At 32.7% G+C, this 16,259-nt stretch overlaps 1 protein-coding gene across 9 annotated transcripts in view; it reads right to left on the bottom strand.

The window, feature by feature from the left end:
* Positions 1-7,409: 7,409 nt before the first annotated feature.
* Tmem161b (transmembrane protein 161B) overlaps positions 7,410-16,259 on the bottom strand; it is a 64,371-nt gene continuing 55,521 nt past the window's right edge. For 7 of the 9 annotated variants that reach the window (XM_076856035.2, XM_076856042.2, XM_076856039.2 and 4 more), the window contains 4 exons: positions 14,416-14,529; positions 10,873-11,047; positions 9,865-9,961; positions 7,410-8,637 (listed from right to left, as the gene is read on the bottom strand). In XM_076856035.2, coding sequence (XP_076712150.1) covers positions 8,360-8,637; positions 9,865-9,961; positions 10,873-11,047; positions 14,416-14,529 — 664 coding nt within the window. In that variant the 3' untranslated portion in view covers positions 7,410-8,359. The remainder of the gene's footprint in view (positions 8,638-9,864; positions 9,962-10,872; positions 11,048-14,415; positions 14,530-16,259) is intronic. The other 2 variants (XM_076856036.1, XM_076856037.1) reach the window with 2 other exon arrangements.

Here is a 16,259-nt window from a genome sequence, read left to right as displayed (position 1 = left end):
TTGGAAGAATGTAAAAATCCATGCAGGAAAAAAAAAACTCTAACATTATTTATAAAAAGCATAAAAATGAATGCACAGCATAACTTATAATGAAAATAATAATACCATCTTGTAGCACAAATCTACAAAATAACATCTTCCAAAGTAACACTTTTCTAGTTCAAATACCAGGTAGAAATGTCACCTTTGGGGGCAAAGGTAAAAATGTTTATAATTATATATATATCCATGAATATTATAAGCTTTTATAAGATTTTGGAGGTTCCTATTTTCCTACTATTGATGCTAAAGAATTGTTTCATTTTTATTAAAAAGAATAAATGCATTTAAAACTTCTTCTAAAAATACAATTTCAAACATCTCTGTTTACTTTGTATTTGAGATGGAATTAGATCACAGGAATGTATCACTGACTATAACCACATTTTGCAAACATGGTTTTTTGGTGCTGGCCTTTTAAACTTCTTTGGAAGATCTAGTAGCTGAACACCTCCTTCAATGACACTTAAAAGTGCCCCAAACCTATACTTGATCAGTGTTTTTGATTAGGTAATAATTTAAAAAAAAGTTACTCCCTTCATATTTGCAGTTAATATATGACATTTATTGAAAGTGGGGTATCTCTGATGCAATTTGAGAGTAAAACTTTCCTTATATGCTTTACATGTTAAAATTCATAAAATTGGGATGCTACAATAAGTTCTGATGAAAACTTTCATTTATGTATATATACATCTTATGTGTATATACACAGAGACACAAAAGACTTAATGATTCTTGAATAAATGGTGAAATAAATTTTTAATCATATTAAGAGACTCACTCTGGAAGATACTAAAGAATGACAGTATGTGATTTTATATTAGACAGTATTTATATCAATGAATATAAGATGTTAGACTGTGATTCCAATCCATGTGGAATCACTTGGTATACTAGCGTTCATGCTTTGATGAAACCAACTTCAATTATGTAATTCCACGTAGGCCAAGAGTCTTATTTAGGAAATATACATATGAGATTGAATTTTTAAAATGTTACCTTGATGACCTCAAAATTCTGAATAAAAAAATTCAAAACCATGTAAAACACTCAGGATAAAAAATGTTTTGATCATTCACCTTGAAACAAAGGGTCACAGCCTCTTCAATTAGTTCCTAGAACACTACCAAGTATTTATACTGTTATTCTTTCTCCCAGCATTCCCTAAAGGGACTACCTACATCCTTTCACCAGATTAACCAAACAAGGAAAAGGAAATAATCAAACCTTCAGGGAATACTGAAAACTGGGTCTGAACTGCCAGTAATTTTAGGGAACTCAAATGTACACCAGTCAGAGTAGGGATTTATGGAGGTCAGATATTCAAAGGAATTTTAGCTCAGGTCTGTCATAGTCAGCCCAGTGGTTCCCTGAGCCCATCCTGTAGTTATTTCTTCAGTTTTGGAATACACAATTGAAACAAATAGCAGGCACAGTCCCCACATCAGGAATTTGAATAATTTGAAAATACAAACAAGGAAATAAAAATTATTTTTTCCTTTTCCCTGCACTATGGTATTTTACCAAAAGCAGTGATAAAATTTTTAAAAATAATTTTTTGGGGTTTATTTTGATAATTCAGTTCTTTCTCTGATAATCAGCCTCAACAGAATATTAACTTAAATATCAGTAACCTATCCAAAATAGGTGTCAATAAGGACTTCCTATAATGATAGAAATTTAAATATGTAGAGGAAAGCTTACATTTCATGATTGAAGGAATTGTGAAAAATAGAAATTAAAAAAAAACAAGTAAAAATACACAAACACATTTATAGCAATTTTTATATCTTTTCATTGCTATCTAATTTATGCTTTCATATTTTAGTCTTTTGGAAATTTTGTTCATAAGTATAAACTGTTTCACTGCAGAATTAGAGGACAAAAGGGCATTTCAAATGAAACTTTAAAAAGATGTGTTGAAGTTAATTTTTGTAAAGCATTCCTCTAAAAACAATACCTACCTCACTCATGTTTAATACCTCAGCAAAGGGGACTTAATTACCTAAACTGTATAAGACATTTAATATTTTGTACCACTGAAAGTTGTGATAAAACATACTAATGCAAATTTGCCATTAGTCACATTATATAAATATGACCACATAAGTTAAAAAGTACTTCCCAGATAAATTATAAAACATAGATTAAGGAGTTATATTCGTTGTGTGCTTTACTGTTTATTAGTAAACACTCAACGTTTAACTCGACAACTATACTACTTCTAGTACAACATACCAACTGAATAGACGAATAAATAATATTATCCATTTCAACTTTTTCAATTTTAAAACATTTTTGGTGGCACTAGGGATCAACTCACCGTCTTGCGGATGCTAGGCAAGTGTCGTACCACTGAGTTACATCCCCAGCCTGATACTATCAGTTAATTTTTTTTTTTTTTTAACTTAGTGAACTCATAGCAAGCAAAATCCCAGCAACTGGAGTGTTTTTGTTTTTCCTTTTCTTTTTTCCTAGCACTGGGGATTAAATCCAGGGGTATTTTACCACTGAACTATACAACCCTAGCCTTCTTTATTTTGAGAGGGTCTCCCTAATTTACCCAGGCTGGCCTTTATTTGAGACCCTCCTGCCTCAGCTTCCCAAGTTGCTGGGATAACAGGCAAGCCCATTGTGCCCACCAATCAGGTTGTTCTGTATACCAAGAAGCCATGGCAATCCAAGAAAAAAAAGAAAAAAAAAATCCTATAATGGTTTTCTTATTCTTTAAGTCCTTGCTCAGAAATCACCTTCTCAGGCTTTCCCTGGACACCCTATTTCAAAATGTAACTTAATCTGTGTCCTTCAACTCCATATTCCCCCTTCATTGATTAGATCTCATCCCCAACATGTCCTAGAGTAGACCCCTTTTCATATTTATTGTCTGCATCCCTCACCAAATTCCCTTTTAAAGAGAAGGGATTTTCTGTTCTGTTCACTGATATGTCTAAGAGTACATGGTACAATCCCTACCACAATACACTCACTTAATAAATATTTACAGAACATATAATTAAATAAGTAAAACCAAAACAGTCCTGGAAATAATTCTCAACTAAAAATAAATGAATGTTCTCTAATAATGACTGAATATCAAGAGAAAAGATTCAGTAAATACTGCTAATGCCAAAAATTATAGTTTTTCATGTTAACACAAATAGAAATTGATATCAGATTTAGAAAAACATATCCTGATATTTAATACAAACTCTTAATTTTACAGATGAAGTCAACAATGATGGGTGAAAATTCAGTTCTACTTAATTATGCTGCTACTGTGTTTAAGAAAATGAAATGTCTTACCAAATGCCAGAGGAATAACATGTAGGAAGTTATATAGAAACAACAACAGACAGACAAAAATACCCACAAAACCCCAAAAAACAATAGGATGGAAAAACACAGACTCTCTGAAATAACAATTTTGTAGCTAATAAGTTCAATAGTAACACAGTAACAGAAGATAAACATATAAGAAAACTAGTTGATCATGGTGCACCATCTTTTGGATATGTTTTTGTATACGATTTGCCAGAATTTTATTGAGGATTTTTGCATCTAAATTCATTAGGGATATTGGTCTGTAGTTTTCTTTCTTTGAGGTGTCCTTCTCTGGTTTGAGGATCAGGGTGATATTAGCCGCATAGAATGAATTTGGAAGTTCTCCCTCTTTTTCTATCTCCTGAAATAGATTATGGAGTATTGGTATTAGTTCTTTAAAGTTCTTGTAAAACTCCGCTGTATATCCATCCGGTCCTGGGCTTTTCTTGGTTGGTAGTCTTTTGATGGCTTCTTCTATTTCCTCACTTGATATTGGTCTGTTTAGGTTGTTTATATCTTCATGACTCAATCTGGGTAGTTCATATGTCTCAAGGAATTTATCGATGCCTTCACTATCTTCTATTTTATTAGAGTATAGGGTTTCAAAATAATTTCTAATTATCTTCTGTATTTCTGAATTGTCTGAAACAATAAGAGAGGTAAACAGGGAGCCTACATCATGGGAACAAATTTTTACTCCTCACACTTCAGATAGAGCCCTAATATCCAGAGTATACAAAGAACTCAAAAAATTAAACAATAAGAAAACAAATAACCCAATCAACAAATGGGCCAAAGACCTGAACAGACACTTCTCAGAGGAGGACATACAATCAATCAACAAGTACATGAAAAAATGCTCACCATCTCTAGCAGTCAGAGAAATGCAAATCAAAACCACCCTAAGATACCATCTCACTCCAGTAAGATTGGCAGCCATTATGAAGTCAAATAACAACAAGTGCTGGCAAGGATGTGGGGAAAAGGGTACTCTTGTACATTGCTGGTGGGACTGCAAATTGGTGCGGCCAATTTGGAAAGCAGTATGGAGATTCCTGGGAAAGCTGGGAATGGAACCACCATTTGACCCAGCTATTGCCCTTCTCAGACTATTCCCTGAAGACCTTAAAAGAGCGTACTACAGGGATACTGCCACATCGATGTTCATAGCAGCACAATTCACAATAGCTAGACTCTGGAACCAACCCCGATGCCCCTCAATAGATGAATGGATAAAAAAAATGTGGCATTTATACACAACGGAGTACTATGCAGCACAAAGAAATGACAAAATCATGGAATTTGCAGGGAAATGGATGGCATTAGAGCAGATTATGCTAAGTGAAGCTAGCCAATCCCTAAAAAACAAATGCCAAATGTCTTCTTTGATATAATGAGAGCAACTAAGAACAGAACAGGAAGGAAGAGCAGGAGGAAAAGATTAACATTTAACAGAGTCATGAGGTGGGAGGGAAAGGGAGAGAGAAGGGAAATTCCATGGAAATGGAAGGAGACCCTCATTGTTATACAAAATTACATATAAGAAGTTGTGAGGGGAATGGGAAAAAAAATAAGGAGAGAAATGAATTACAGTAGATGGGGGTAGAGAGAGAAGAGGGGAGGGGAGGGGAAGGGGGATAGTAGAGGATAGGAAAGGTAGCAGAATACAACAGTTACTATTATGGTATTATGTAAAAATGTGGATGTGTAACCAATGTAATTCTGCAATATTTGTAATGTTTTGAACAACCAAAAAAAAAAAAAAGAAAACTATACCTGGATTTTGTTTTTTCTTTGGAAAAAAAATGTAAAAATGTTTATCATTTTAAAGAGACTTGACCATTTTTAGTGTTCCTATCAGAATCTTCATGGCATATAATCAGCTCTAAAACCAGGGTATGGACATAATGAGCTGAGGAGGAGCTGAAAAATGAGACTTTACAACTATTTGAGTCATGGGGTTCAAGCTCTAGGACCATAAATGTGTTTAAATTTGATTCCTTAAGTCATTGAAAATTCTGTAAAGACACAGGATGAGCCACATTAAAAAATCACTTAGTTTTATTTTGCTGGATAAAGCCATATATCTTGATAGAGTATTTTCAATTATTTGATGGCTCAGAAAGTGTGTATGAATTCAGAGAATGTTTAGACCTTATGCTTCACAATACTGAGAATTTAATCTTTTATTTGAAAGAATAAAATATATCAAGTAAAGTTCCAATTATAGTTTTCAGAATGCATTCTACTTATTGCTTCCTGGACCAATCAATTCCATTAATGGATGATTATCTCTCCTAAATCATAACTCAAACAGAAATGACACTATTTTATCAATGATATTTATATCAGAAACAATTACACAATGAGCCCATTATGCTTGCATGCATTGGTCATTTTATACACAGCACCTGGAATTCTGAGGGAAATACCTAAGATAATCAAAATGCACACAAATATTAAGATAAAATTATATGCTTTTCATTTCAGACAAATCAATGGGAGTAGGAGGGAGAATACAGTTCTGATTTTTGTGGAGAAATGGGCAAGGGTAGGGAAGAAGAAAATCAACGAACTCTTGAATAAAATTCTACAAATCACCTGAAAAATTTATCTAAGGGGTCCCACTTATGTGGCAAACATAATAAAAACAACTGACCCTTCAAAGCATATTCTATTGAATAGAGTCTAATATAACAAGTAAAAGAACTCCACTAGTCAAATTTTGGGATACTAAAATATTTTGTTTCCATAAAGTACAAACCCTTTAGCAATTAAAGAATGTAATTTCTGGTACAAAGACAAGATAGCAGGCTGGGGGAATCAATGGTAGGGTATGTTTGTCCAGAATTTACAAGTCCTGGGATATGGTTCCCAGCAGCCCTTCTACCCTACAATGCTTAAATAAACCAGTTAGTTCAAATTTGCTTTAAAAAGTAACCAAACTCATTAGTTAATCTAATGTGCTTTAATAATAGTTTAAAAATTGTAGCTCTTTAGCAAGAACAGTTATAAATACCAGGTAATGAGTCTTTGAGTCTGCAGTGTAAGAACCTTCTTCATATACAAAATAAATGGCAAACTCTGGTATGATCTTGTTATACTATTTTAGTGATGTTGTTGTATCTCAAGATATATATGAAATGGCTCTTCTAGAAATACAAATGAAGTATTATTAGGCTATATTCACAATTAATTTCAACTAAAGAGTTTTATCCAATTTAAGCACTTATTGTTCAGTCTTTTAAAATATCTGCTATTACAAAAATATTTAAATATATACCAAAAGACAAGAATCTGCTGCACTGAGATTATTCAAATGAATATAAACCTTAAGCCACGAAAGTAATTCCAGCCGGGCATGGTGGCGCACGCCTGGGGGGCTAAGGCAGAAGAATGATGAGTTCAAAGCCAATCTCAGCAACTTAGAGAGACACTGTATCTAAATAAAATATAAAAAGAGTTGGGGATATGGCTTAATGGATTCAATCCCCAGTACCTGAAAAAAAAAAAAAAAGGAAAGAAAGAAAGAAAAATAATTTCATTTCAAACTTGCTTTCAATAGTGTAATAGCATCAAAACATTAATATAAAGTCTCCCAAGACAATTAAATGGGAGAACATTTATTTATTTAAATAAAAACTCTATAGTGACTTTTGGATTTTAGATATAAAAAGCATTAAAAGAAATTTTATAATTTTTTTCATTTCATTTGATTATTTTCATTCAAATGACCTCAATTTCTGGCCTGTAAAATAAAATTTAATATTTCTAATTGTAGACACTACAAATTTAAAATAAGTTCTATTTAACAAGGGCTTTAATGATACTTGTAGATTTGGTTAGATTTAATAATATCAGTAGATTGTGATTTTTAAAAGACAAAAAAAAATGCAATTTGGGAGAAATCATGAAAAGCATTCGTAAAATTTTAAGTACTTTCACATATGCACAATAAATAAACTGCATGCTCTGCTGAACTTTCAAAATGTATTTTAATCTCATTCCAAACAGAAATAAAATTTCTAGATACAAATACATCTCATTCAAATCACTTTTTAACATACATTCAGCAACTTAAAATATTATAAGGATCCCAATATTTTCATCTTTTATAATCTCAATATATTATATATTTAATATATAATATATATACAATACATACATGTAGTCAGCAGGATTACAAAGTAATTTTTTAAAAGTCTGATCAGTACTGATAAATATTTTTAGACAATTAAAAGAAACTATCTAGGATCACAGAATAAAATAAAATATGGCAGGCCCAAACCTACAGCAAGACTGCAAATGTTCATATGGCCAACAGTTTTAAAAGAACTTTCAACTTAGGTAGAATACAATTTAAAACAACACTTTTGCTACTCTCAAGCAGCAGTACTTGCAGATATCAAGCACATACAACTCCATTAAATTTAAAGTAACTATGCAGCTTTCCTTACTGTAATATACAGTAGCTATCTCTTCCTTTCTGTTGGATTTTTGTTGTTGTTTGAAGAGTAACTAATACATTACCAACAGAAGTGACTTTAGTTCTGTTCTCTCCCCTAAAGAATGGCTCAGTTTGAAGATTGTTCTATAAGCAGCCACTAGGACTACTGACAGTACCTTAATACCATTAAGAGCAATCAGTAACTAGAGTCATAATAGAAGTTTGAAAGACTGCTGGAGGTTTCTGTAAACCAAGGTAATCACAAGTATTACCTCTGCAGATAGCCCTCTCACATTAGTTAATACAGTAAGTTAAAATTCCAATGACACAGTGTAATAGTTAACAATCCATCTTATGATTTTAAATATTACAACATTAATTCACCCTGAGAATACAGAGGAAGCATTTAAAACAAGATACTTTGATATGGTTTGTTGTTTTTTTTTTTTTCCTTTGTATTTGCTTTCTTCTGGTTTTTGCTAGCCCTTTAAGGGCACAGATATTTGAATTCAAAGTATGACTTGGATAACCTTTTTTGTTAACTGAGATTCATGCCACAGTCAGATACTGATGATAGAAGAGCCCAAAAAGGCTTGTAGAAAAAAGGCAAGCAGCAATCCACCATGTCAAAAATGATAGAAGTCCTCGAAAAAGGAGAGGAGTAAAAATGTTTTTTAAGCTGCTCAGTGCCACTGTTATTTGTGTAACAGTTACCTTCATCTTCCCATCAGCAGATGGTAATTCAGAGTAAACAGAATTGGAGTGTAGACTATTATCCACTGGCAAGGTAGAGACAGATTCTGGATAAATCCCCCAGGAATGATTACCTAGAAAATTCAAAACAGAAAACTTGAAGACTAACTAATTCCAAAGCTTTTACTAAAAACAAAAACAAAGCAAAGCAAAACAAAACAAAACAAAACAAAAAAACAAAAAACCTCTTAACCTACATTTGAAATTAAGATCAATAAGTTTACTGGTAGAGCAAATCATTTTAGATTGAAAACAAATAATAATAATAATTTTTCTATATATTAAAAGAATATACTTATTTTGACCAGACTATATATAATTTGTTCTCATCAGTAAAGCAAAAAGACTGATATACTTTTAATTAACTATAGTAAAACCTGGTAATATAATAAAAACAATTTTTTCCTTGTATAAGACATGAATCAACTGCCTCTACAGGAGCAATAGGGACAGATTCAATAACTTCTTGGAAATCTTTTCTAACTCAACAACATCAGAATAAATTTCTTTCTCAGAAACTATGATTTCAATGTGAGCAACTATTAATAGCTTCCAGAAATTTTTTTATCATATACTTTCCTACCCTGCATAGGATATGAGTCACATAATTTACAACTAAGCTTCCTACCCCTTTAAGTTCCACAGATTCCTAAAGGGCATTTACAACTATCATCAGTTTATGAAATCTACTAAATCCACCAAGTAATACTTCTAGTCTCTTTGGGCTTCCTAAACCCACATGGTGGCAAGTTGCCTGATCAAAGCAAAGGGAAATGATCAGTGCAATAATGGATCATTCTTGAATAGTACCAACAGGGACTTGACCTGTTAAGACAACTTTGCTCTTTCACTGAAAAATCTTTGTCCCTTCAACCTAGTTACCTAAAATTGAACTTACCAGAGGATTCCATAATTTATGTAAGTTTAAAACAACTTGTAATAATTTAAATATTAGGCACTAACAAAATCTTAAACCACCCTCTTATGTAACACAAAAGTAATGAAGATCAATAGTGGTAAGTTACCTATGAACTTTAGTAAGTTCATTAAGTAAATCTAGGAATTAACCTTCAGTAGAACAATTCTTATAAGTGTACATTATAAAACCCCATGAACCTTGAGTTCTCAAAATCAAGATGATTAATCAACTTCCATGGCTCAAACTTTTCCATGCTTCCTCTTAAAACTTTTAAGGGAGAAACAGTTTATATGGCATATTTCTCTGCAAATGAGAGGAAGCATTATTAATTATGGGTAGAAAGTAAAAGATGTTTCCCAGTCTCCAGGGTATTCATTCCTACCTAGTGTTTTCAAAAGCAGAGTTGTATGAAGCAGCATTACCAGAGGTGCCACATACTGCAGGGCAATGACACAAAGGTAATAAAAGACTCGAGCCACCTGTAACCAACAACATTCTTAAGTATCTGATACAGCTCACATGTTGTAAGTGAATTAAACTTTCATATAATTATCAAAGTGAAATGCTTGAGATAAGTGATCCTTACATGGGAAGAAAGCTATATATTATTAAGCTTGCACTTAATTATAAATAATTTTAAACTGATTTAGGCAATTTGAAGATTTTTAGAATGTAAAAATATTACAATAAATTCCTTTTAAAAGTTCTGTAACAATGTATTTAAAATGAAGAAAATAACCAATAAATTTTCAAAGGTATAAATTCATTTATATTTCAAAGATAAAACATAATGTCAAAATCTCTAAGGACAGCCACCTCGAACATAAAACTAAATAGCAGTAGCAGGTAATCTATATGAATATAAATACCTCATAAATAAAAATATCAATCCTCATTCTACACAAATACATTTGATTAAAGCCAAATTATGAAGAATATGAAAATATGTAAAGGGTAAAAATATATAGGTCCACTACAGTGGGGGATGGGATTCCTAGCTTTCTCCTTCTCTGGAATCTCCTCTGAATACTTACATTTCATGTTCAAGTACATATAATAATGAGAAAATAAATATATTTAGCCACTAAACTGGTAATTTTAGTCACTAAAACGTGTATTTCCTACCCTTTAAGTCACCAAATCTGGACAATATATTGAAACTTTAGCAACAGTAGGCATATCACAGCTTTGCATCACCCAACTATATGACACTTAAAACACAGAAGAGAAACTGAGATCCTTTCTTAGCACCAAAATCAGATCAAGGTTTCTGATATACATTGGCCTAAGATTGTCCCACTTATCTACAATAATATTTAAAAAAACAAAATCCTTTTTTTTTACACAACAGTTTTGCCAATTTTCATTTGAACAATGATGTAAAACTTACCATTTTCTGTAGTTCAACTGTACTTATCCGGCCTGCTTCTTTCTTCATCTGATCCACACACTTCTGGGCTAAGTTTAAATAAGCTTGCAGATGACTACGCATCATGGCCAATCTCAAAGCACACAGCAGGATTATTAACCAGAGTCGTAGAGTATCAAATGTAGCTTCTGTCATTCTACAGATCAAAAAGTTGATATAGTTCTCTCAAAGACCACAGTATGCTAGCATGCTAGTTATATTACTATTTACCATATAAGATAAGAAATCTATTCTTAGCTATACTGAGTTAGAGACCTAAAAGAGCCCTTGGTATTAATGGTTACTTTCTGTGATACATTTATCTGTGTAATTGTGCTATAAAAGTGAAAATATTATATTGATACATCTATGGCAGAATGGGAATCTCTTCTTTTACAGAAACCTCCAGCAGTCTTTCAAACTTCTTTTATGACTCCAATTACTGATTGCTCTTGGTTTCTGTAAACCAAGATAAATCATTGGTTTACAGATAGCCCTCTCACATTAGTTAATTACAGTCATTCTGTGCAATGGCAAGGACCTAGGAAAGAAACTAAATGCCCAATACAGGAAAAGTCGCCTGCAGAAATTATGTTGTTGAACAGGATGGAAAACAGAAAAGGTAGAGAAGATAAAAAAGCATATGATTTTTGTTTGAACAATTTATGAACTAGAGGTCAGAAATGGGGATGGGACAATAGCTTGATAATGTATGCCTGTTTCCTTTCACAAGGTTATGAGTGCACATGGTCACAGAATTTCAATGGGAAAATACCGATGGCCAGAAAAGATAAAGGCATAACATTTTTGTGCACTATAATGACTAATGTAATGAAGGAGCCAATCATGTAAAAATAACAGTAAAACAAGATACAAGGCATTCCACAGCCTTGAAGTTTTCCATTGGACCTATAAATGATACTGTGCTCCGTAGAGTTGTGCAACAGGGAGAATTGACAGGCAGCATTCTTAAGACAGCTACTTCACACCCTTTGAGGATAACAGATAATGAAAATGAAGACAATAGAATAAAGTAGCGACTGAGAAAATTACTTGCTTAGATTATGAGTTCAGGATTTGGGAAAATAGTCATTAAAAGTATCTTCTAATTTAGATTCAAGTAATACCATAAACATTTGATAAGTTGATCTAATCAAGTATCTCAAGGATCCTGAGCTAGGACAAAACACATGGGTAAAGGAAGGAAGAAGACATTCCCCAGCGATCTTGAAATCATTCTGGGCTTTACTGCATATGCCATTTTGGCTTTCTTTTCATGAGGTTATGAGCACCCCTGTACTGTTTTCTTCATTCTATTGTTTTCATGTTCTGTCAGAACACATGGTTGGATTTTAATACATTTAGAAGTTGAAATAACATTACAACCATTTTTGGTTCTGACTACAAATAAAGATTTATCTGCAAACTAATTTGTGTGATAAAGAATCTGTCACTTGCTTTTCTCTTTGTTCTACTCTCTTTGATGAATGGGCAGCTATTCTTTCATCTATTGCATGGACTTTAGATTTTAAACAAAAATATAAAACCACCTGTCTAATCATTTAACTGTTAATTCACAATTGAAGAATAGGATGAAACAGATTAAGACAACAATTTTGTTTGAACTGTTTTGAAACAGATCAGTATTGGGATGTAAAAAATGAGAGAAAAAGCTATGAGAAAATGACCCCAGGTCTTTGTGTATAAATAGTGAAGAAAGAAAGTTGTATAAAACCAAATGTTTTATGTATGCCATATCTGACTGAGTAACCTTAGCCAAATTATTTAACTTCTGAGCCTGATAATTCACCTAGAAAATGGGATGAGGACACCAACCAAAAATGGATAATTACTATCTGAATTAAAGAGATAAAATACATGAAATATCAGTACCTAACATAATAACTGGCATATAACAGGGATATCATAAATATTAATTTCCTTGTTTTCCTAAATTTACTATATTTAAAATCAGAAAACATAATTTCAAGAGTATGAAATCCAATTTCTATGACCAAACTTCAAGGAAGGATTGAGGAACGCTTTCAGCATCCAAGACATGACAGCAGTTTTTTTGCTGTTGTTGTTTTGTTTTTTTTTGAGATTTTACCTAGAAGCCTAGGATCCTTAGAATTACTTTTAAATACTTCAGGGAAACTGTCAAGTTAAAATTACTATTAAGGTTTAGTTGGTGTGTGTGGGGAAAACATTACTTCTTTGGTGAATATTTCTTTAGTTTGATAACAATTAAATCTAAAAAGAAAATGTCTCATGCACTGACTACATACTCTAAGACAAAGTTGTACCAGGATCTAAAAGCAGTACATAATATAAAATGTACACTGGAGTCAATGGCTAGTCAAAATTTCTATTTCAATTTTGATAAGGCAAAACAGTGAAAGGAACATTTATTAAACACTTCCAGCCAGTTGCATTACACGTGTACTTTCATTCAATTCCAATGATAACTCTGTGAGGTAGGTACTATTATGGGGAAACAGAGGCTCGGTAAAGATTAAGTTATCATCCTCAAGTGATGGTTTAGTGAGGAACAAAACTGGAGTTTGAACCAGCTTTGCCAGAACCTCTCTAATACTCTAAGTTTCATAAGTACACATGAATCATACCAAATATGATTATAATGCCTTTTAATGAAATATATCTGTTTCCTTGTCATCATCTTCTGTTAAAATACAGTTGTCTAATTGGAGAAACATGAATTGGTATTAGAAAATAATGTTAAGGGATAATTTTTAGTTTTCTTAAGTGTGATATTATAGTTACAGGAAAACAGTATTTTCTTAGAGATGCAAACTATCAAACTATAGTAATTAGCAATAAAAATGTTATATCTCTAGCTTGAGAAATATTTTATCAAAAAATAGATGAAGCAAATATGGAAAATGTTAACATTTCCATACACACTGAAATAAGTATATGTAATTCCATGTATACTATCCTCTCTTCTGCAATTTTCACAAGTAAAAACATAATATTGAAATAACTACAGAAGGTATCTAAATAGGGGTTTTGTGGTAGAGGACCTACCAAGCATGTGCAAAGTCCTGGGTTCAAATAACAGCACCACCAAAATTAAAAAAAAAAAAAAGAGGGCATCAAAGCCACTGGCACAATGACAGTAGAAAAGTGCTAGATGACAACTGAGCATTAAGGAAAAGCCTGTAAGTATAAAAGCCAACATTAGAATAGGATAATAATCCTTAATATTCATTAGGAAGTTCACAAAAAGGTTAAATGATGAACTATAGCTTCAAGTTTATTACCATCTTTTAGCATTTCAAGCAATGTTTTAAAAGTATAGTGTCCTATGTGATTCTGCAACCTGTACACTTGGAAAAATAAAAAATTATACCCCATTTGATTCAAATGTATGATATGTCAAGATCATTATATTGTCATGAGCAACTAATAAAAAAAAGAAACTTAAATACAATAAGTAACATTCAGAAAAGCAGTTCTGAATTCTAATGAAACAAAAATTAGCCCTCAAATAACCATACTTACAAAGGGACACTTTCTTTACCCAATGGTGGGTTCATAATGTAGTCTTTGGTGATTGGTTTTACCCAGAGCAGAACCATAAATAAAGGTGCCAAGAAGTTGATATGAAGTAATGTTCTGAAAGCATGCAAGAAATAAACATAAAAATCCAGAAACAAAATATACAAAAGTACAGAAACTTGACTATTTCATTGATCATTATCAATATATTTCAGTCCTTAAAAAACTTTATTATCTTAACTTTTCACATAAGAACATTGAGACTCAGGAAAGTTTAGTGATTGTTCATGGCAATTTAGCAGATGTTACAGGCAAATCTAGGACCAAAATCTAGATTTGTTCACTTCTATTCTAATATTCTTTAACAATTCCATATTAGATCCGTGATTCAATAAACAGGTACTTTAATGATCTAATTTTATATAGTGAACAAATCTAATGGATACAGAGGAACCTTTCAGTGTGTAATGATCAGGTATAATGTTTACCTATACTGCGAAAATCACAAGTAATTCACACATTTCTTTTTGGACTATTATGAATATTCTCCTAGCCTATATAAATCAACAAATTTTACTTTACTCTTGATAAAGTAATATACCTAATATAGCAAAGGGTTTTAGGTCTGAGCTATAATTTCATTATTAATCACTATGTTTGTGTCTTATACACAAACAGGTGGCTGGTAAGAATTTTTCTTATCTTAGAGATAAGGCAAATTCTTCATTCGTTTAACTAGCAGCTAACAGAAGGACTAAACTGGAGAGTTTGAAATGTATACAAACACATATTTTAAAATATCACTACAAAGCAAAATGATAGTGATCTGTGTGAGGAAAAAGGACTGGGTCAGAAAGCCACGAATGCCTGGCAAGGAAACATGGAACTGTGGTTTTAACCCTCGCTATTAAAATAAGTCATAGTGCCTAGCCATGGGATGAAGGCAATCCTATTCTTTGTGCCAGTCATGTTTATCACAACAGAACTAGCTTGCCCACCCTTATGATCTGGGCAGGGTGCTAATACAATGAGGAACTGCAATAAATTGAAAGTAAAATAAACCCCTTATATATCCCGAAAGGAAAAAAGCTTAAAAAGAAGCTACATTTTACTGAAAAGGACACTAAAATGTGCACTGTGCAACCCCTCTCCCAAACCACTGGCTGCTTTAAATGTTTTTTATAAAGTGATTCTTTCATCCAACAGCCTTGGTAAACCGTTGGGTGCTGGGGAAGAAAGAAGCAGTATTAGGTATGCAGTGTTGCTAGGGAACACTCTAGTATCAAGGAGCAGCCCACAGCGGTTTCAGTAGCTTGTGAAGGGCTCCCCTCCACCCACCCTTTTCAGCTTATTTAAATCATAACACTGGGGTTAGTGGACTGAAGTGTGTGTGTAAAGAAGAGGGGGAGAACCAGGTTTTGTCTTAAAGAAGCTATTAGAGGAACTGGTAGTGGGAGAAAAGCAGGATGCAGCTAAGAGCATGCTGAGTAAAAGGAGGAAAAAAAAGAGGGATGAAGAAGTGTGTGGCAGGACATGAGAATAAGTAAACACATGTTCAAGGAATATGTAGAAAAATGGGGAAAAGATAATTACAACTAAATTAAAAAGAAAACACAGAGTAAGAAAAGACCAGAGAATCAGCATCATTAAATACAGGATTTAAAAAGAGCAGTAATGTATGGGACTATGACTGCCTTTGAAACTTAATGACTAGAAATATGTATATAAAAGTGGAATATTCTCAAGTTAGGCTTCCAATGAATGCAAACAAAATTATGAGACAGGAATTTGGATCTGGATTTGAGTTGAAGCACATTATCAGCCTGCCCTTTTGCCAAGGCATCTAC

This window comes from Callospermophilus lateralis, chromosome 5, assembly GCF_048772815.1.
Source record: "Callospermophilus lateralis isolate mCalLat2 chromosome 5, mCalLat2.hap1, whole genome shotgun sequence".
Lineage (NCBI taxonomy): Eukaryota > Metazoa > Chordata > Mammalia > Rodentia > Sciuridae > Callospermophilus > Callospermophilus lateralis.
Note: the sequence above shows the minus strand (reverse complement) of the source record. Positions and strands in the feature narration are given on the sequence as shown.